This window comes from Pecten maximus, chromosome 6, assembly GCF_902652985.1.
Source record: "Pecten maximus chromosome 6, xPecMax1.1, whole genome shotgun sequence".
NCBI classification, from domain to species: Eukaryota; Metazoa; Mollusca; class Bivalvia; order Pectinida; family Pectinidae; genus Pecten; species Pecten maximus.
This window is the reverse complement of record NC_047020.1, coordinates 20,144,656-20,167,056: the sequence shown is the minus strand read 5'-3', so window position 1 is coordinate 20,167,056 and position 22,401 is coordinate 20,144,656. Positions and strand designations below refer to the sequence as shown.

The 22,401-nt window shown below is 34.5% G+C and overlaps 2 protein-coding genes across 5 annotated transcripts in view; one reads left to right on the top strand and one right to left on the bottom strand.

Annotated features, from left to right (window-relative positions):
• Positions 1-43: 43 nt before the first annotated feature.
• LOC117329194 (minichromosome maintenance domain-containing protein 2-like) lies at positions 44-19,984 on the top strand. Of its 3 annotated transcripts, XM_033887004.1 has the most exons (22): positions 44-347; positions 588-722; positions 1,001-1,061; positions 1,465-1,523; positions 2,290-2,396; positions 3,383-3,487; positions 4,152-4,256; positions 5,477-5,544; positions 6,656-6,754; positions 7,128-7,225; positions 7,992-8,009; positions 8,389-8,461; positions 8,645-8,698; positions 9,172-9,254; positions 9,402-9,582; positions 10,139-10,228; positions 11,179-11,368; positions 11,766-11,916; positions 12,422-12,564; positions 17,306-17,415; positions 17,812-17,885; positions 19,241-19,984. In XM_033887004.1, exons 2-22 carry the CDS (start codon positions 609-611, stop codon positions 19,310-19,312), a joined length of 2,055 nt encoding a protein of 684 aa, XP_033742895.1. In that variant the 5' UTR covers positions 44-347; positions 588-608; the 3' UTR covers positions 19,313-19,984. The 3 variants fall into 3 exon arrangements, with proteins under 3 accessions (XP_033742895.1, XP_033742896.1, XP_033742897.1); XM_033887005.1 differs by lacking the exons at positions 44-347; positions 588-722 and having other exon boundaries at positions 895-1,061; positions 3,345-3,487; XM_033887006.1 differs by lacking the exons at positions 44-347; positions 588-722; positions 1,001-1,061; positions 1,465-1,523 and having other exon boundaries at positions 2,230-2,396; positions 3,345-3,487.
• The window catches only part of LOC117329195 (histone PARylation factor 1-like), a 17,929-nt gene continuing 15,366 nt past the window's right edge, over positions 19,839-22,401 (bottom strand). For both annotated transcript variants that reach the window (XM_033887008.1, XM_033887007.1), the window contains exons 6-7: positions 20,724-20,965; positions 19,839-20,458 (exon numbers count right to left, since the gene is read on the bottom strand). In XM_033887008.1, the coding sequence (XP_033742899.1) occupies positions 20,154-20,458; positions 20,724-20,965 (547 nt within the window). In that variant the 3' untranslated portion in view covers positions 19,839-20,153. The remainder of the gene's footprint in view (positions 20,459-20,723; positions 20,966-22,401) is intronic.

Below are 22,401 nucleotides of genomic sequence, written 5' to 3'. Positions count from 1 at the left end.
TACTTGGTTTAAGTAATATACGTAAACAATGTCGTCTGCCAAGAAGATAGGGGAGCGGGCTAATTTTGATTGGATGTCCGCATAGTATACAAAGTATACTGTAGGTGTCAAACACCTGATTTAGGCCAACTGGTGGACGCATGAAACTGTGTACATGCATTACTGATTCTACCCAATCTGGTTATAAACAGGCCTACTAAAATGTCTTGTTATCCCTCCCTACTGTAGACCTGAGACCACAGTTAGTACAGTACTGTATGTATACATCTCTGGATAAACTGACCTTCGAATGGACTAACTAATTATTCTGCTATTACATATGGTATATGTAAATTACCAGAAAAAAAGTAGGTGTTTTGATCTTTTATTTTATATTTCTCGCCTTTATAATGTGACAAAATGTGACAATACACAGGTTTAAGCCCTAAAAAAGGTCTTAAAACACAGCAAAAAATGATCAAAATACCATTATTAGCCCAGAAACGCATATATTAGTATCTCTGATTAACCATAGGGTACTTTTAAAAAAAAAAAGTTCTAATTACATTGTACAATATGGTACAAATGATCAATCTCGATTTTTGCAGAAACCAGGAACAGCTTCTAATATGGATATTGAAGAAAAACTAAAGGTCATTGAGGCAGCAGTGGAATACATGGATATGACTAATAACTTGGAAAGAGTGAAATCACAATGTTTGCATTACAACACAATAGAAAAGGTATTATCCATTCATAAATTTAATATGGAAATACCTAGAAAAAAAAACATGTTCACCTTTAAAACAAATATAATTCTTTTAATGAGAACTTATTTCATACTTAATTCAATGGCAACAACTTAATGACAACCACTTCAAAGGCAAGTCGGTGTTATGTTACTGGCAGTTTATGTGTGCTAGATACCAGTATATCAAATGTCTATACATACAGAATGTATCTTTTTATTGAAGTTTTACTTTTAAATGTCTTTTTTTTTTCATTTTTTTTTTTTTTTCAGGAAAGGTATTTATATACTTTTAAGATCCTACTCCATCCAAGTGATGTTTGTGAAATAAATGGTAGGTGCTTGATGATTTTCACCTCATTCTGTGTAAGTTACATGTATGTACCATAACATGATATAGCTGTGTACTGCAAAAGACTAGTGGATTTTATGTCAAGGATACTGGTTTGATGGTGGAAATTGTGTTAAAAATTTGATGAGATTTTGAATATCTAGTTACTTTTCGTAAGTTGATTAATGGCCAGCTGAATTTTACATTTGCAAAAAATCAGAATGCTGGCAACTGGATAGATGTATTTATATAATGAAGTTCAATTAGAATATGTTATGCTCAATAATGTTCAAAAAATGAATAATATATAGGAGGAAAGAGTTTTTTGTGACTCAAACACTTTTCACAGGACTCACTCCACCATTTATTCCGAATATTAAATATGTTTTTGTTAATTCTCTGCCAGCTAACCTTGGTAACTGTATACTTTCAACACCAGCAGTGGCAACCAACCTTTTCCAAGAGGTAAGTTAAGGGAGAACAGATTTTTGTTTGTGAATATTAATCATGCTAACATTTTCTAAGAGACAAATATATAGATTACCGGTAAATTTCTGGAACTGCAAATATTAATATTCACGAGTTTAGGTCTCAGGGCTTGGCTGAAAATATAAAATCACCAGGTCCATCTTTAATTTCACAAACGAACAACACTGTTCCAACTAGTCCAACTGTTTGGACTGCGAAAACGAAAACGGCCCAGGAAAACGCAGAACAAGATGAAATATAAAGGGGAGGTAACCCCTCTTTATATGATAAATAGAAAATTAACGATAATGTGTTATATCATAAATATTTTTTATGGTAAGGTGATGTTTCCATTCTCCCATTGTGTAATATCTATCATAATCTATCACTGTAAGAAAGGTTATATGATTTCATTCATGACAAAACTGTTTTAATATTGAAAAAAAGTTTCCATATTTTGGTGAATTGAAAATGCCCCCAAAAATAAAATCTTTACTTGTAGAGAAAGTTTCTGAATTTGAATGGGGTTCTTCTTTGGACACTAAAATGTATGGAAGATTTTGGCATTTTTCATCCTTATTTTGAAATAATCACTTTCTTGAAAAATGGCATATTGAGAAAGCATAGAAAGGCCTTTTTTTTGGCAACCAAGCAAATGTGGCACAAAAATCATTCTTGTCAATTTTTTATGATAATTGATTGATTTATTATTTTCTGACCATGTCGTATCCCCTTGATTCCTTATTGTCTCCAATATTCACAGATAGTTTTCCAGGTGGTGCAGCTGTTGTCCCTTTTACAAGAAGACTTAACACTGTCCCAGATCTGTGTCATACTAAGGCTGACGTCACTACCTAGGATTCCTCAACTGTAATGATATTAAGTAGCAGTTTTTGTCATGAAATGTGTAATATTTTGTCAAATAATATCTTTTTGTTTGTTTTGTTTGGGAACTTGAATGTTTAAGTACATGTATGCTGTTGTCCCTGTTGATGAAAGCCAATGTATCTAAACATTTATTTGAAGCTTTCATTTTTTATCAATATGATAGTTTGATCATAAATTTATGCCACTAGGCATATAGTTTTTTTGTTTCAACTGTCAATAAATTTATGACTGAAGACTGCTAGGGTACAGAATAGTTATTAATAAATTACAGAGAGTCTATTCACAATATTAACGGAGGTAAATTGGCAAGACTAATAGAGAAATTCAATAGGAGATACATTGTAAGATAGATAAAAAGAAAAAATGTACATGTATATTTAACAAAAGGATTTTTTTTCTATTTCTGTTAACATGTATACATGTACATTGTTATCTATTTACTGTATTCATTTTCAAGAAACAAGATAACTCAATGGTGTCACACTTAAGGGCAGGACTGCCAAGTCTTGTAATAGGGATCGATAAGATAGTAATACTGGTAGCATATTGAAATCATTACTATTCCTTGAATCGATATCTGCTTATTTTAACTTAGTTTGGTCATAGAAAGTCAAAAGGGAGGAATCTCCAGTGTCGATGTTCATTATAATGGGCTAATTATAAGCACCTGGGGATGAATGCGCATAGAAAGTTTGTTCAAATGAGTAACTTTGACCTACATTCAAGATCACCAGGGATAAAATGTGATAATCTTTAAAAAGACTTATTCTGAATGGCCAAAGAATTCATGATAATTGTACATGCCACATGAAATACTGCTTTACTACATTTTGTATTTCAAATATAAGAAACATGCCAATGAAAAAAAAAAAAATGAGTGAGAACACTAATCGGCCAAGGAAGAATCATCACAGGATTTCTTATATCTAGATGTTTTCCCCAAATACGAAAACTTCACTGATCAGCAGGTATGAAGTGGAGCATGCTAATCAGCTGAGTGTATTCTTCAACAAAACAGTGTTTGTTCATCTGACTGGTGTTATCCTGGGTGTGACAGCTACCTCAAAATATACGTAAGTTATTGTCTAATCTTTCATACATTTTATTTTGCATTTGATATTTCTCCTTTATTGATATAATTATATGTATATATATATATCACTTCGTATAGGTTGTAGACATTGGGATTCAAATATGTCCTTTGAAATGTATTTATTCACACAAACAATTGAATAGTTGATTTGTATACATGTACATGTATTTTTTTTTTACAATTGCAGTCCTCTTCTTTTTTACTGAGTATTCTATAATATTGATAAATAAAATATGATATTTTGATTTTAATATTTTGTTACCCAGTGTATCAACACTGTCAATGGCTACAATGCACACAGTCATATTTCTATAAGAAAGTGCAACAGTACTAATAATCTGTCTATCATAGCATGGAAATATGAATACATTTTTTTGTCAATGGATATACATGTATATATAGACTTCAATTTGAGGTATTTTTTTTTTAGTCATAATCAGTGCTTAATTTAAGTTCATTGTATATTGCAATGCTGAAAATGTAGAATTATTACTAAATATGTTTTTCTTTCAATATGTATGTATCCATTTGACATACTGATCTGATTTACAGGTATTTTTGGGGTTGAATTTTTAAATCTTCTTGAACAACTTAGCTGAAAAGAACTGTTTTTTAATTAGCAATACATTGTAACTGTTTTATAGACAGAGTACACGGTACACCTGTATTGACGAGGAATGTGAGGGCTATACTGGTTATCATTTCATCCGTGTCCACATGCCTGGAGCATCGGAGGAACAGACAATCAGGTAGAGTGTAAGATGTAGTTACCTAAAATTCTTAACCAGTGACTTCATTGTATTGATTATAGCTGATTTTGACAACTTATTTAACCTTTCAAATTGTTTGCCAAAATATGCGGTTCTAACATAACGACAACGGGACAAGGGATATAGTGAAATTTTGCAGGATTGAAGCAAATTTTATTGATGTACATGTATTCAGTCAGCAAATTTCAAACTTATTTTTGTTGTCTGTAGTAGGAAAAACTGATATTCCAATGAAATGCTATAAGAAAATGTCTTTGAGGATGGTCTGGCATATAAAAGAGTGGTCTCACATGCTACAAACAAACCTTAGTGTTTAAGGGGATACAATGTGGTCAGGAAATCATAAACAGATTGTCATGAAAATTTATATGTTATGTTCCACCATTTATTTTGTTACAACAAATTACTGTCTTTCTGTGCTAATATTATGGAAATCTAGACTTTTTGAGGAGAAAAAAAGAGTATTTTGTCTAAAAAAGCATTTATTTCAAATTAAGGATGTCACAATTACCTATAAATGTTAAGTGGTTACACAGAGATCATTTTTGAGTTGAGAAACTTTAAATTACCTATACAAGTAAGTTTTTTAAAAATAAAACATGGAAACTTTATCATATTACATTACTGAAGAAAAAAAAGCCAATATGATATTGAGATAGAAATAAAAACACAAGATCCCAACCCTCATCTTAGTTCCCACCATTGAATGATATTTATCGGTTCTATGTCAGACTGATCTTAACTTTTATTTTTTTCTCATAACATGAACATGTGGAACCTACTTGTGAAGTTTGAGAAACATCACTCAAGTACTTTTTGAGAAATAGCGATAACACATTTCAATTCTCAAAATTCAAGATGGCCACCTATCGGCCAATTTGTTTTTCTGATAAAAAAATTAAATTCAATTGGCACAACTAGGGACCAAGGGGAATCTACACATGAAGTTTGAGGAATATCCTTTTCAAGAAATAGCAATAACAAACTTCAATTCTCACAAATTCAAGATGGCAGTCTCCAGCCATTTTATTTTTTTGATCAAAAATCTAAATTCATATGGCACTACTAGAGCGGAAGGGGATTAATCTACACATGAAGCTTGAGGGATATCCCTCCAGCATTTCTATCTTAATTATTTGATGTACAGAAATTTTAATATGTTTTGAAATTGTACAAGTGTATGGAATGTTATCTTTCAGGAGTGATTTTAAATGTAATTTTTGTTGGAAACCTCTGAAGGAAGTAAAGACTTGTCGTACTTTAGCAGGTCAGTAATCATATATAAGTATAAAGCCTAGGTGATCATATGTATGTGCAGACAAGTTTGTGGCTATAAGAGACATATACAAGTAAATAATTAGCCCTACAGTAAGATTTCCTTCAGTCCATTTGTCCAACTTCCATTCTGCACATTACCTCCAGTTCTGTTTGGCAGATCGATTCAATTCAAACATCAAACCATAATGCTATTTCACTGAAAGTGCTGTCTTAGGGTTGCTTTCAATGGAGGTCCAAATGTTAAGGTCACATACTGTTTCTGTAAAGAAGATATATGGTTTGAACACAGTTATAGATAGTTATCAGAGCTTTTTTTCATGTAAATTTCATTCAGTGCTTTCTTGCCAAATGTGCATTTACGATATATGAATGTCATTTAAGTATTTTAAAAAAGTTGACACCTGCATGTGGCCTTGAACATTGATCAAGGTCATTTCTTTTTGCAACCGTAGTCAGGCCAGGCCATGTCCTAGCAACCAATGTACTGGTTGCCAAATATTATGTTTGTAGGCATTTCAGTCATTTTCAAAATTGTTTAAAAGTTTTAACAAAGTTGAATTTTGTGACCTTAAATATGAGACAAGATTATTTATTTTTTCAAAATTGTAGAGCGTCATCACTAAGCTAATTGCTAGTGGCCTGATATTGTTACTCTAGGACCCTTATTCATTTAAAAAAAATCATTTGAATGAAAATTGACACCAGATGGGCGAGAGTTGGATGAGAATTAAGCCACCACAGTATAAGCTTACTTGAATTAAATTTACCTAAAATGAGAAAATAGGTTTCTGTACAATATATTGAGTCCTGCATGGAAAAAGTTTTCAATGTATGTTTTTACATCTCAATTTTTAACTTTTTATTTTAACATTTAATTTTATAAACAAAATTTTAACAATACAATGATGAAGGCACATATGTTTGGTAATGACAGTTTTCAATAATATATTTTTCTTGTTTCAGTAAAGAAACATTTTGTATAATGTATTATAACTGTTAAGCTACCTCATCTCCTTCGAAAGACAAATAGTATGTGTGCACCACAGAGACATTTCATTGTAATTAAGCTATACATTTTAAACTAAATGCATTTTTTTCAGACAGGGTAATAGCAGAAGTTGTACCTAACACTGTATTTAAACATCGAATCAGCAACCCATCCAAGTTCCGTGAGCAGGCAATCCCCATATATATCAGAGGCAAGTACTTCAATATTAAATTGTAAACTAATTGAATTATGGAATCACCACTTGAGAACACTCTTAATTGTCTGTATCTTTTTAATAAATTTTGTTTTGCTTTTGGAAGAATTTACATATTTAAATACAACATAACTGAATGAAACGTTAATTTGACCCAATAATTGCTTCTTTGAAAAAAAGCATTGTCAGATCCTGAGATGATAATGACTCTTGGTAGATTTTTGCCCATATAATGGACATAAGTAAGATATGCATCTCTTAAAAGTTAAAAAAAAAAAATTGTATCTATTTACTATTAAAATGTTTCAAAAATATTTTGAAAGAAATGGTGATTTTTATACTTAGAAATGATCAATCTATATTCCTTTAGGTGATTTGACAAGAGATGTGGAGATTGGTGGGTGTTATGATATAATAGGACTCCTACAGAAAACTCAGCAGGCTGACAATGATGTCATGGCAATAGAGGTAATGATTCTATTTGTTTATCTTACATCCCTAGATAGGTGTGCAGAACCTTTTTTTGATTTTGTTTTCGTACCAAATACAACAAGTGCAATCAATGATTGCGAAGCTCATCGGCAGGAGTAATCACACTATGCACTCATTTTTATGTACACTTGTATGTATAAGCATGTCATTTTGAAATTGTATGTCACATAACAACACTCCTTTACCTCTAATGGACGTATAAACCAAATTAAAAGGGTGTGAACCTACAAGCTTTCTATTTCAAAAACTTACCCCAAAACTTTAAAGTGGGTTTTGGTGCCAAAAAAATTAAGTCCACAAATGGTAAAATACGAAAAAATCTTAATCTTTTTCTGCATGATTTTGTAAAACATCACTCCTAGACCCCTAATGGATGTATAAACCAAATCAGAAGGTTGTAAGGTGTATACTTTTGGACTTACAAACTTTCCAAAAACCTACCCCAAAAACTTTAAAACTGCATGGGTGGGGCGCGCGGACTCTGGGGGTACAGCATTAGCTCATGCATATGGTTACTCGTAATTGGTGGTCTAATAATTTCTAATAAAATATACAAAAAAAATATCCAATTTGATTGTACAAAATTAATGTTGGTCCCTGAATAACTTTTGAGCATGACTATGAATGAGTGCATGATGAATTCATCAAAACGTTTTAACCAAAACCTCAATGGTCAAAAATATTATTACGGGTCAGTCCGAAACATGCAAAAATTCAATATTTATGTATTTTATTTTCACAGGTTAATAACATGAAAAAGGTATGTTACAAAAATGTTCCAATATATCAAATATTTTGATCTAATGAACAATTATTTTTAAGAAGTTTTACATATGATTTTATCGACTCCTTCACACAAATATATTGAAACAAAAGTCACATTTGACAAAAAATCATGGCGACTGCCTGATTTCATCTCATATTAGGGAGAAATAAATCTAGTTTCAGTCTTAAAGAATGACTTTATAGATTTAATAGAAGTCAGTACAAAAACTGAAGTATTGCTTTAAAAGAAAAAAATGGAAAAAAATGACATGATATAATTGCTTGTGATATGCAAAACTTAATGAATACTGTGTTCCAGTTAGCTACAGTATTCCAGGGAGAGTAATTGAGTACAAATCGCATTTTCCTTACAGGTTAACCTGATGGACATAAGACCTGCTGTCACATCTAAAAGTCTTCCTGATGTCATCTACAAATTATATCAAGGTGGTATGATGTTGAGATGAATATTGGATATACATACATATAGTACATATCATACCTTCAGGCGTATCTTTACATATATAAACAATATAATTGTACATAAATCTCGGACTGTAAATTAACATTTTTAAATATTATTTTATGTACATTGCATTTTGTCAGTACAATCTGGGTTTCTTTCCACAGATAGAAGGAATTCCCCCTGGAGCTTTGTACGGAGTCTGGCTTTTTTCTTTGGAGGTTTGTTACCTATTCAGTCCATTGTAGTACAAGGATAAACCATATACATTAAGATACTCCTCTGACAAAACTGCAACACCAAAAGGTGCAGGTGCTGACAAGAATTAATTGTAAGCAAGTCATATTGCCATCTGCTAAAAGCAAAGCATTTGAGATGTCCATGTAATTAATTATTTGAGATCTGATGTTGATTTGAACTCTCCATTTATATATATATTCTCTTTACCATATAGTTGACCTAAGGTCACATTTGAAAAAAATAATGTTCTTAAAAGATTATTATATATATTATTGCAATTCGTTTCCTCTTTAATTTGCAGGTTTATTACCAAAAGTTTTGAATAAAAAAACTATTTATTTTTGAAAAACCAAACAAACAATGTTTGTTTGAAAATACAAATACCAGTATATTTTTTCTATTATTATGCTTAAATGTTCCTGAAGATTGAAGATGAGATCCTTGTCCATTATAGGGAATGTAAGTCCGTGTGGTACATTCTTCAAACTGAAGCTGTCACTACTTCTCAGTCTGATGTCACTTCCTACAACACACAAGGTCAGTACAGAAAACTTTTTTGAATTATATGTGCCTACAGTGGTGACTCAAAATAATTTTAATGTGTGATACTTAGTATGTACTAGACATTGCTGAGGTTTATCTTCAGTACATATGACAAGACTTACAGATACTTCTTATTGACAGGTCAAGTCCTCAAATAGACCTCTTCATGTACTAGCTATTGGTCAAGACACATCTTTTCTGAACCAGCTGATGACCTATGCACAACACTTCTCCAACAGAGTTTCTGTTTACTCCTCTGTCAACCACCTTGCTGGCAAGGTCTCCAAAGACAAGTATGCAGGCTGTCAGTACTTCGTAGAGGGTAAGATCAGGTTACAGTATATTTTGAGTAATATGCATGTTCCAAGATATGGACAAACACTTGTTGTGTAAAGTAACAAAACCAAATGTGCATAGTTTCATGCAAAACAACAGAAAATATCAAACAATAGGCCCAACATACCTGCATCACTCACCTGGTAATATGTAATTCTTTGATGAGTCTCTTTCAGTTAACCAAATGATTTTGTTTGTGCTTTAAAAAAGTTGACCGCTGTGATATTTAATACAAGTCAAGGTCATTCCTTTTTGCAAACTTTGTCAGGCATCATACCAGAAACCAATCGGCAAAATATCTCAATTCCAGGACTGTAAGTTAATCATAGAAGTTATTTGAATATTTTAAACAAATTTGGCCCTGTAACATTGAATAAGAGTCAAGGTTATTCCTTTTCACATACTTTCTATGGCTGCATCCCAGGAACCAACCAGCCAAATATCATGATTCCAGACCTTTTAGCATAAGCATCGAAATATACCAGTATTTTAATCAATATTATTCAAAATGCAATTTCATGCAACATTTCTTTTCTTTTCAGGTGGATCTTTTATGTATGGAAAAGATGGAGTGTGTTATCTTGGTGACATGTGCCGGTTCAGGAAAAGTATATGTGAACAAGTACAAACAGGTAACTGCATTATGTTAATCAGTTGATATTTGGGAAACTGTCACATTTTTGATACAGACTACAAACTGTTATGTACATGTAGGTACATAATGAAACTTTGAATGCCACTACTGCAAACAGTTCTTGGCCAAAGCCTTCCCAGTTATTAGGTCACCGGAGTCAATCTCGTCATGCATAGTGCGTCATCCGTCCTTACACAATTTACATTTTCAATTTCTTCCCAGTGAACCAATTTTCGTGAAATTTTGCAGAATCTTTCCATGGCCAAAGGTCAACCAGAATTGTGAATTATATGGTCCCCATTCCCCAGAGGATTCAGGAGCAGGTGAAAAGGAGTGAAATTGAAAATTAAAAAATCTTCTTCTCAAGATGCAAAAGTTGGAATCAAATACTCTTCATAGATGGAAGGGTCTGAAGGTGCTTTACTAAATTGTGAATTTCATGACCCTGGGGTCTCATATTTTCCCCTGAGGAGGGGGGTTAACTTTAGTATTGTTTATATAGAGAAATCACATTTTTGACTATCATTTGTTTGATCTCTTTTGGAATTCATTCCAACTTGGTTAACATTATCAACATGGGAGGACAATTTGTTGATATGCAAATGTTAACCCTGACTGACCCCCAGGAACTGATGGGTTGGGTCAAAAAGTGTCAGATTAACAGAAATAATTCAAAACTCAGGTGACTGTTATGGATATCTTCAATACATCCTCTGACATCCTCTTTAATTAGTCAGATTCAGGGATTTCCTTCAGGTACCAATTTTGTGTTTGATATACTTTCTCATTTTTGAAGAGCTGTAGTTGTAATACATGTACTTCAAATATACAAAACAAAAAGCTGAATCCCAATTTCTTGTTAAACTACACAATATTAGCAGATAAAATGGCCTTTGAATAAGTGCATAGTTAACTGGATTTTTTTTAACAGTCTTGAATTACTTTCAGCTCTTAGTGATGGCAAGGTAACAATTGACATAGCCGGCAAGTTCACAGGAGGCTTGCCTCAGAAGATGGAGCAGAGGTTAGAATGTTTAGTGTGGGCTTACACTGACCCAGTCACCAACAAAAAGCCCCAGCATTTTGATGACATTTTTACAGGTTGTGAGACAGGCAATTTGGCTAAACCACTATTGGAGTGAGTCATTTGAATAAATATAGCGTTAAAGGTGATATTTGCAAGATTACAAGAATAACTCGAGCTGATAGATAAGGTTTTTGCAATTCCATTGAATATATGAACATAAACATTCCAATTGATCCTTGGCCAACACTCTGCTCCTCTAGAAAAGTTTTCAGTAAGATCTTAGAGATAAACTCAATAAGAACTACATACCTGTTAACATGGTTTTTCCCTCGCATAAATTTCCACATTTACAGAATCATCATAAACCCACAAGACTACTGTGATTGAGCAAATCCCAACTATGAAGAACTATATGAAATCTGATGCTTTCTCTATTCTGCTTTGAAGTCACAAGGTGAGAACATTTACCTACGTATTCCTACATACTGGCATTATATTTGTATTGTAGCGTGTTCAGCCTGCTCCAATTTGTGGATAGTGGAAATAGTATAACTAGGGAAGAGGCAGCATTGAGGTGTGCTGACCAGAAACTTAGGTCATCTTTGGAACTAGACACTGGGAAGCAGGCATCTCAAATTAGCGACCAGGAAATGGACCAGGTACTTCAAACTTCTTCAGTTGTTGTGTTGTATATATAAAGTCTGCAGTTGTACAAAGATTGGGAATTAAATTCAGCATTGACTATTAAATCAGGTTTTCCTGTTCTGAATCACATAAGTGTTTTCGGGAGAACATATTTCTATTTGGTCTTTTGATAATGATGTACAAATTGCAGATGGACTAACGTACATGCAGGCTGGCTGTGTACAAGTTGTACTGTGGTCAGATGATTTGATAATCAAATACTAAAACATTGGTCCATCTATTAGTAATATAGGAACAAAAGCTAAATTGAAGAGATGATAAAATTATAATCATTCTGATGAAATCACATCCAAAACTTTATCACACAAATCAAATAATGTGAATTTAAATGGTCATTCAGTTAAAATTAATTTAAGAAAACTTAATACAATTACCCTTTTTTGTTATCAAGTCTAACATTGCAGGGCATGCATTATTATTTTTAACATATAATTATTCTAAAAATCTTTTTGCTAACAGTTCTTACGTCTAGCAAATGCCAGTCAGCCTACAGCAAGTCCAGAAGCTGACTGCCTTATCAATAGGTACTATGTAGCCAGCAGGAAGGTCCGTTCCTCCAGTGGCTGTGTATCCAGCATCCCTGTAACTGCATTCCAGACTATGTAAGGTTTGAGAATCTAATATATTCACAAGTTAACTAATAAAATGATCAAATTTAGGCCTAAATTAACTTATTGGCCCTTCAGTAATAATTAGTCCCACAATGCCCACCATTGAATGATCTTTATTGGTTCTATTTCAGACTGATCCTCTCTCAACTTTTCCCTTCTGTCTTCTTTATCAATAAACTGATAACACAAGAACAAGTGTAACCAACACGCAAAGTTTGATGAATACCTCCAGTACTTTTCAAGAAATAGCAATAACAAACTTCAATTCTCAAAATCAAAGATTGCCGAATGTTGGCAATCTTGTTTTCTTGATGAAAAATCAAAATTGAAATTGCACAACTAGGGATTGAGGGGAACCCACAAAGGAACTTTGAGGAACATCCCTCCAGTACTTTTCAAAGAACAAGAGGCCCATGGGCCTTAACGGTCACCTGAGATTTGAAATATTTCAGTTATTTCAATTGACTCTTTTTGGCCCTGCCCATCAGCCCCTAGGGGTCAGTCAGGGCCAACATATGCATATTATCAAACTTTCATCCCATGCTGAAAATGTTAACCAAGTTAGAATGAATTCCAATAGAAATCAAACAAATCAGTCAAAAATGTGATTTCCCTATATATAAACTATAGTAAAATTTACCCCCTCCCCCAGGGGTAAATGTGTGACCCCAGGGTCATGAAATTCATAAATTTAGTAAAGCACCATAAGACCCTTCCACCTATGAAGAGTATTTGATTCTACCTTATTTTGGTCTTGAGAAGAGATTTTTGAAATTTGAACAAGTACAACAGGTAACTGCATTATGTTAATCAGTTGATATTTGGGAAACTGTCACATTTTTGATACAGACTACAAACTGTTATGTACATGTAGGTACATAATGAAACTTTGAATGCCACTACTGCAAACAGTTCTTGGCCAAAGCCTTCCCAGTTATTAGGTCACCGGAGTCAATCTCGTCATGCATAGTGCGTCATCCGTCCTTACACAATTTACATTTTCAATTTCTTCCCAGTGAACCAATTTTCGTGAAATTTTGCAGAATCTTTCCATGGCCAAAGGTCAACCAGAATTGTGAATTATATGGTCCCCATTCCCCAGAGGATTCAGGAGCAGGTGAAAAGGAGTGAAATTGAAAATTAAAAAATCTTCTTCTCAAGATGCAAAAGTTGGAATCAAATACTCTTCATAGATGGAAGGGTCTGAAGGTGCTTTACTAAATTGTGAATTTCATGACCCTGGGGTCTCATATTTTCCCCTGAGGAGGGGGGTTAACTTTAATATTGTTTATATAGAGAAATCACATTTTTGACTATCATTTGTTTGATCTCTTTTGGAATTCATTCCAACTTGGTTAACATTATCAACATGGGAGGACAATTTGTTGATATGCAAATGTTAACCCTGACTGACCCCCAGGAACTGATGGGTTGGGTCAAAAAGTGTCAGATTAACAGAAATAATTCAAAACTCAGGTGACTGTTATGGATATCTTCAATACATCCTCTGACATCCTCTTTAGTCAGATTCAGGGATTTCCTTCAGGTACCAATTTTGTGTTTGATATACTTTCTCATTTTTGAAGAGCTGTAGTTGTAATACATGTACTTCAAATATACAAAACAAAAAGCTGAATCCCAATTTCTTGTTAAACTACACAATATTAGCAGATAAAATGGCCTTTGAATAAGTGCATAGTTAACTGGATTTTTTTTAACAGTCTTGAAATACTTTCAGCTCTTAGTGATGGCAAGGTAACAATTGACATAGCCGGCAAGTTCACAGGAGGCTTGCCTCAGAAGATGGAGCAGAGATTAGAATGTTTAGTGTGGGCTTACACTGACCCAGTCACCAACAAAAAGCCCCAGCATTTTGATGACATTTTTACAGGTTGTGAGACAGGCAATTTGGCTAAACCACTATTGGAGTGAGTCATTTGAATAAATATAGTGTTAAAGGTGATATTTGCAAGATTACAAGAATAACTCGAGCTGATAGATAAGGTTTTTGCAATTCCATTGAAAATTTATGAACATAAACATTCCAATTGATCATTGGCCAACACTCTTCTCCTCTAGAAAAGTTTTCAGTAAGATCTTAGAGATAAACTCAATAAGAACTACAAACTGTTAACATGGTTTTCCCCTCGCATAAATTTCCACATTTACAGAATCGATCATCATAAACCCACAAGACTCCTGTGATTGAGCAAAGTCCCAACTATGAAGAACTATATGAAATCCGATGCTTTCTCTAGTCTGCTTTAAAGTCACAAGGTGAGAACATTTACCTACGTATTCCTACATACCGGCATTATATTTTTATTGTAGTGTGTTCAGCCTGCTCCAATTTGTGGATAGTGGAAATAGTATAACTAGGGAAGAGGCAGCATTGAGGTGTGCTGACCAGAAACTTAGGTCATCTTTGGAACTAGACAATGGGAAGCAGGTATCTCAAATTAGCGACCAGGAAATGGACCAGGTACTTCAAACTTCTTCAGTTGTTGTGTTGTATATATAAAGTCTGCAGTTGTACAAAGTTTGGGACTTAAATTCAGCATTGACTATTAAATCAGGTTTTCCTGTTCTGAATCACATAAGTGTTTTCGGGGGAACATATTTCTATTTGGTCTTTTGATAATGATGTACAAATTGCAGATGGACTAACGTACATGCAGGCTGGCTGTGTACAAGTTGTACTGTGGTCAGATGATTTGATAATCAAATACTAAAACATTGGTCCATATATTAGTAATATAGGAACAAAAGCTAAATTGAAGAGATGATAAAATTATAATCATTCGGATGAAATCACATCCAAAACTTCGTTATCACACAAATCAAATAATGTGAATTTATATGGTCATTCAGTTAAAATTAATTTAAGAAAACTTAATACAATTACCCTTTTTTGTTATCAAGTCTAACATTGCAGGGCATGCATTATTATTTTTAACATATACAATTGTATTCTAAAAATCTTTTTGCTAACAGTTCTTACGTCTAGCAAATGCCAGTCAGCCTACAGCAAGTCCAGAAGCTGACTGCCTTATCAATAGGTACTATGTAGCCAGCAGGAAGGTCCGTTCCTCCAGTGGCTGTGTATCCAGCATCCCTGTAACTGCATTCCAGACTATGTAAGGTTTGAGAATCTAATATATTCACAAGTTAACTAATAAAATGGTCAAATTTAGGCCTAAATTAACTTATTGGCTCTTCAGTAATAATTAGTCCCAGAACTTTAACAATGCCCACCATTGAATGATCTTTATTGGTTCTATTTCAGACTGATCCTCTCTCAAATTTTCCCTTCTGTCTTCTTTATCAATAAACTGATAACACAAGAACAAGTGTAACCAACACGCAAAGTTTGATGAATACCTCCAGTACTTTTCAAGAAATAGCAATAACAAACTTCAATTCTCAAAATCAAAGGTTACCGAATGTTGGCAATCTTGTTTTCCTGATGAAAAATCAAAATTGAAATTGCACAACTAGGGATTGAGGGGAACCTACAAAGGAACTTTGAAGAACATCCCTCCAGTACTTTTCAAAGAAAAAGGTCAACAATGAGTATTTACGGATGGACGGACCACAGACACAGGGTTATTTGAATAGACCATCTGATGTTGGTGGGCTAAAGATATATTCCATTTACTGAAAATATGCAATTTTCCTTTTTGTAGATACATGTATATATTTCATATTTGTTGAACATATACTTTTTTTTTATGCAAATCACTGCGTAAATATCACAATAATATCAAGATGATTAATTAAGAAACAAGAGGCCCATCAGCCTAAACAGCCACCCAAGTTCTGAATTTCATACTGATAGTTGATATTAAGATTTTAACACATAACTCCTTTGACCTTGAAAGTAGGTCAGGATCATTGATTAATTCCTTTGAACACACTTGGAAACTCTACATCCCATCATAGTACAGATACAATATGGTTATTGGAGGCGGATTATCTTTGTAGTAGTTTGTGACTACCTCACTGAAAAGAATACGGGGGGCATGTCACATACCATCCAGAGCAATTAGGGTAAAGTATCTTGCCCATGGACACAACAATGACAGTACATACCAGCCCATTTCTCATCTTCCCAAGAAACATGAACTGACACAGGGTGAGAACTGTGGGTTTCAAAATGTTCAATGTCATTCCTTTGAACACATTCGGTAACCTTTGATCCTAGCATCCTACTGGCCCAACACCATGGCCCTGGCTACCTTGGTTATTGAAATGAAGTGGAAAATATAAATTGTTTACAAACAGATGATGCCAATGCGAGACAAAAGGACAATAGCAATAGGTCACTTGAGACTTGACAGCCCTTTACCCCAGCATGCTACAAACCCAATATCAGGTCTGTGGGCCTCTCGGTTATTGAGAAGAAGTCATTTAAAGATTTTACCCTATGTGACTTTAAATGTTGATCAAGGTCATTTGAACAAACTTGGTAGTTCTTAACCCCAGCATACTACAGGCCAAATATCAAGTCCCTGGTCCTTTTGCATTTTTGTTATTGAGAAGAAGCCTCTAAAGGGAAAAGTTGACGATGGATGCAGTATGCTGTACCACAGTATGAAGTAACTTGCTCTTCAGGCATGTGAGCTAAAAATCAATGTCATATTACTACATGCATATAACGTTTTGCCATGATTACTAAAATATCTGGGTGACAGGCCCCACATATTGTTTGTTTTAACCTTCTCTGTCACAGTTGTAGTTTAGCCATTAGTCACACCAAACTGAGTCTGCGGTCTGTGGTCACAGAGGAGGATGCTCTTATGGCCATCAATCTATACGAGGAATCATTGACAGCAAGGTTTGGTAAGTGAGTCTAGGCAATCTTTGGTCAATTCCAGATGAAATTATCTGGGAGCTGGATCCTTGATGTCTTAAATGTAAATTGCATGCATTTTCAAACCCAATCAAACTAATTGAATTTCAGATACATCATGATACTATCAAAATACAATAATAGGGATTGTCAGGGGCAGAATAAATTTGCATTTCAATTTACACAGTACATTTGTATGCATAGGTTTATCTTTAATTATGCGTAATAGCTAAAAGGTAACTACCGTACAAATGTGTATGTAGATGCTGATAACTGCTATCATTCTTGGGTAGAAAATCGACCTAAAATCAGTCCATATTGATGTATTAATTTCAAAACCTTTTTCAAAGGATCAAGATGTCATAAAATAGTACTTAATTTTCAAGGTTACTCAGTTCTAAGTGTACAGCCATCCCCACATATTCCAGTCAGTGAAACCAGTGATTTCCTTGGATACGAGGTAAATTGTCCATCACCTGAGATTTTTTTTCTTTCTTAAATAACGTTTATTAAATGTTTAATATCTTAAATTTTCAAAATAACCTTTTAATGGGTATTTTGGTAAAAGTGAAAAATTAGCAGAGTAATAATTGGGTAACACATTTTGTAATCACTCAGAAAATCCTGCTTGGTTCGTTACTTGTTAGCTCACCTGTCCGAAGGACTAATTATACCATCCTGTAGTGTCCGTCGTCCTTCCATCCGTCAACAATTGACTTCTTCTTCATAACTGTAGATGAGAATTTGACCAAATTTGGTCAGAAGCATCCCTATTGGGTGGGGACTCAAAATTGTACAAATGGTCCGACTGACCCCCCAGGGGTCTGAGGGGCGGGGCCAAAAGGGGTCAATTTGGTTCTAATAATATAAACGACTTCTCTGAAACCAAGCAAAGGATATTGCTCATATTTGCCTGATAGCATCACTATGGGGTGGGGATTCAAAATTTTACAAATGGTGGGGCTGACCCCCTGTGGGCCTGAGGGGCGGGGCCAAGAGGGGTCAATTTGGCTAAATTGATATGAACAACTTCTCCTCTGAAACCAAGCAATAGATGTTGCTCATATTTACCTGGTAGCATCACTATTGGGTGGGGACTCAAAATTGTACAAATGGTGAGGGTGACCCCCGGGGGCCTGAGGGGCGGGGCCAAAAGGAGTCAATTTGGCTAAATGATATAAACAATCTCTTCTCTGAAACTAAGCTATGGATATCGCTCATATTTGCCTGGTAGCACCCCCCTGGGGTAGGGATTCAAAATTGTACAAATGGTGGGGCTGACCCCCTGGTGGCCTGAGGGGCGGGGCCAAGAGGTGTTAATTTGGCTAAATTGATATGAACAACTTCTCCTCTGAAACCAAGCAATAGATATTGCTCATATTTGCTTGGTAGCAGCACTATTGGGTGGGGATTCAAAATTGTACAAATGGTGAGGTTGACCCCCTGGGGGCCTGAGTGGCGGGGCCAAGAGGGGTCAATTTGGCTAAATTGATATGAACAACTTCTCCTCTGAAACCAAGCAATAGATATTGCTCATATTTGCCTGGTAGCATCACTATTGGGTGGGGATTCAAAATTGTACAAATGGTGAGGCTGACCCCCTGGGGGCCTGAGGGGCGGGGCCAAAAGGGGTCAATTTGGCTAAATTGATATGAACAACTTCTCTGAAACAGCTCATACTTGACTGGTAACATCCTTTTGGGAAGGAATTCAAAATTTGATAAAGGAAGGAACTCTGGGCCTCTAGTTTGAATTAGGAAAAATACTATTAAATGTGTAGCAAGCATTGATAAAATTTGTTATCTTCCTTTTCAGAATGACAAGCAGATGAAACAATTCTACAAGACATTAGTACACTTTACTACACAATCTTACATGGAGGAATGATGCCTAAGACTAATGCTCACTATCTGTGATAATTTGAAATTAACATTGTTACATCAGATTCTAACAATCCATAAATGCCTTTTTTTCTCAAAGACTTGCTAAAGACTTGCTTTGCGCTACATCCCTTCCATATACGGGTACTAGCTACTAGGACCTGGAAAATGATGTTTATGTGTTGTAATTTGGATCTAAATTTAGTAACTTAGAGGTAGAATGTAGCATACAACCAATTACCATGATTATTACCAGTATACTACTTGATATTTTAATAGACATGGATGTCCATTTCTTTGTTTCTTGGAGCCAGCAATGTTGTTATTCAAGGAATCTGAGTTCACTATAGGATAATTGTATGACATTATATATTATGTTGAAATGAAAGTACATGTATTTACTGACCTGTCTGGAACATGCTATATGATTAATGACTTTTGAGTATCTCTCAATGGGAACTGCATTTTAATATAAAATTATGTTTTCTACAGACAAAATATATATCTTAATGGAAATATACAAAATTCACTGATAATAGAAAGTTTGTTTTATTTTTATCATTTCTTTATAAGAATAACATATGATCATATGTATTTGATACAGCATCATCTTCACTATCCTTTTCAGTTTTAATTCACCTACCTAATAAGAAAATCTAAATGCACAAAATAACAATTATCAATAAAGCAGACTGTCTAAAATTGAGGAATGACTTTAACAATGACTCCATATCAAATATAAATGAGTACAAATGAATGGTATTATGTTCATGATCAGAGCAGTGTCTTTTTTGGGGTATCAAATGCTATTCCAATTCACCACTGCAAGTCCTTTTTCCTAAGCGATACTATTCCAGTTCACTGAGATTAGCACTGCGACTCCTGCGTTTGAGGTGAGCTTCTATAATCTGTGAATACTCATGTCGACCCAGTAACTGGTAGGCAAGAGGAAGGAGATGTGAGATGGTCGTATGGAGGGGCTCGCCTCCATAGCTAAACAAATCCAGTCCTAACTCTAAACCCTCACCATAATCACACTCATCATTAGCAAACTGCACTAATGTGACAAGTTCCTGAACGGCCTCCATCATTTTATCTTGGTCACTTTCAGTCTTTGCCTCCACAACAGCTTTGAACATTTTCTTCAAGTCAGCTGCAATATAACAATTATTTGCTTTTAAAACAAATTAAAAAAAAACTTTCTATAATGTTGATTTGAATGCTTTGAAAATATATCTCTCATTAAGCATTTAAAAATACAGAAGCCTTGTAAATCTTTAAATATAGAATGCATCTTCCTAGAAATATTCATAAAGAAGTTATAAAGTAAAAACAATCCTGTGATTATTTGTTTCCATGTCTTTGTAACAGCTAAGTTCATTACCATGGGGTAGAATCCAAAACAAACTTTAATTTACCTGGCTCTTCTGGGACTTCTCGGTATCCAACTTCATTTTCATCCAAAGGTACAACCATCCCAGCACCATGGAAAGTCTTGCACACACTTTTCTTGTCACGGTCTTTCATGCGTTTGGTTTTTATGTCCAGGGAATAGTTCTTATTTTTTGCAGAGTCTTGTAGATCCTCCTGAAAGTTCTGCATTTTCTTCTTTTTGCTTGCATCAATGTCTTTTGACTTAAGGCGTTCATCAATTGCTAACCTGAAACAGAAGTAAGAATTTAGACTAGAAAATGTCTGTAAGACATAAATGCCTCTGCTACCACTTACCATCCCAAAACACATTTTGGTGAGGATCACATCAGCAGTTCCTTAGAATAGCTATTTGAATTGCATCAGGATGGGACGTGACGCGATGCGAGAAGACTGGACAGGATGGACATGGGTAACACTAAATACAATGTACCTCTCATTTCATGGCCGGGCATAAAAACTAGAAAATGTCTAAGACATAAATGCCCTCGCTGCCACTTGACACTCTGAAACACAGTTTGGTGAGGATCTCATCAGCCATTCCTGAGTTACATTGCATTGAGATGGGACAGGATGCAACACGAAGGGACAAACACTGAATTAAAGTTGACGACTGATGACTTAGCCTTGGCCCTTGATGTGGATGTGGATCCCAAATCTATTCAACAGCATAACCTTATTTTCCAGTATGTAACACCTCTAATATAACATTGGGCTTGATATATAAAGATCACTTCAAAGAAATCATCTGAAAATTTCATTCTATTTGGATTCTTTGGAATGTTATAACAAATTCGGCCACTGTGACCTTGGATATTTGTAAAAGTTATTTCTTTTGCAAATGTCATCCCAGGAACTAATCGGTCAAGTATCCCAATCCTAGACATTTTAATAATCAGAAGATGTTTGTGAATTTTTAACAAATTTGATCCCAATGAGCTTTAATATGGAACAAGATAATCTCTATTTGCAAATTTTGCCTGGTGTTATCCAAGGAGCTAACCTTTCTAATATGTATACGTAGAAGCAGTTTGAATTGATTTGATTAATTGTTTCATATGTGATGTTTAATAATGGTCAAGGCTGTTCTTTACAAGCTTTGCTGAGATTCATCCCAGGAACCTACCTGCTAAATATCGTGTTTCTAGGCTTTTTGGTTTTTGAGAAGTCATTTGGAAAAGTTTACTTATGCCACGCCACTGCATATCATCCCCCCCCAATAAGCTCACTGTCCTTTAGCCCATATCAGCTATTCATTCTGTCTTTTGATAATGCATATTATCTGCTCTTGTGAGCAGATATTGATTGTTACATCACTTGTTTGTGAAAGTAAAGTCATGAATTTGCAACATCGCAATCAATATTAGCCCACATGTACAAGGGCAGATAATTATGCATTACAAAGACGGAATAAGATAAGCTAGATTGATGGACAACAGAGACACCACACTACAGCAGTACTATTCCACAGATAAATACATCAAGACAGGCAGGCCCTGTCATTATCTTTTCACTTATTGTATAACATGAAATATTCATGAGTACTTTCTTTCATAACTAATTTGGAGCTTTCAAATTATTTTATTGGTACAAACTATCGTGGTTAGCCCATACAACTATAATATAACAATAAAACATACAACAGTATTTGTGGTTCCATAGCTG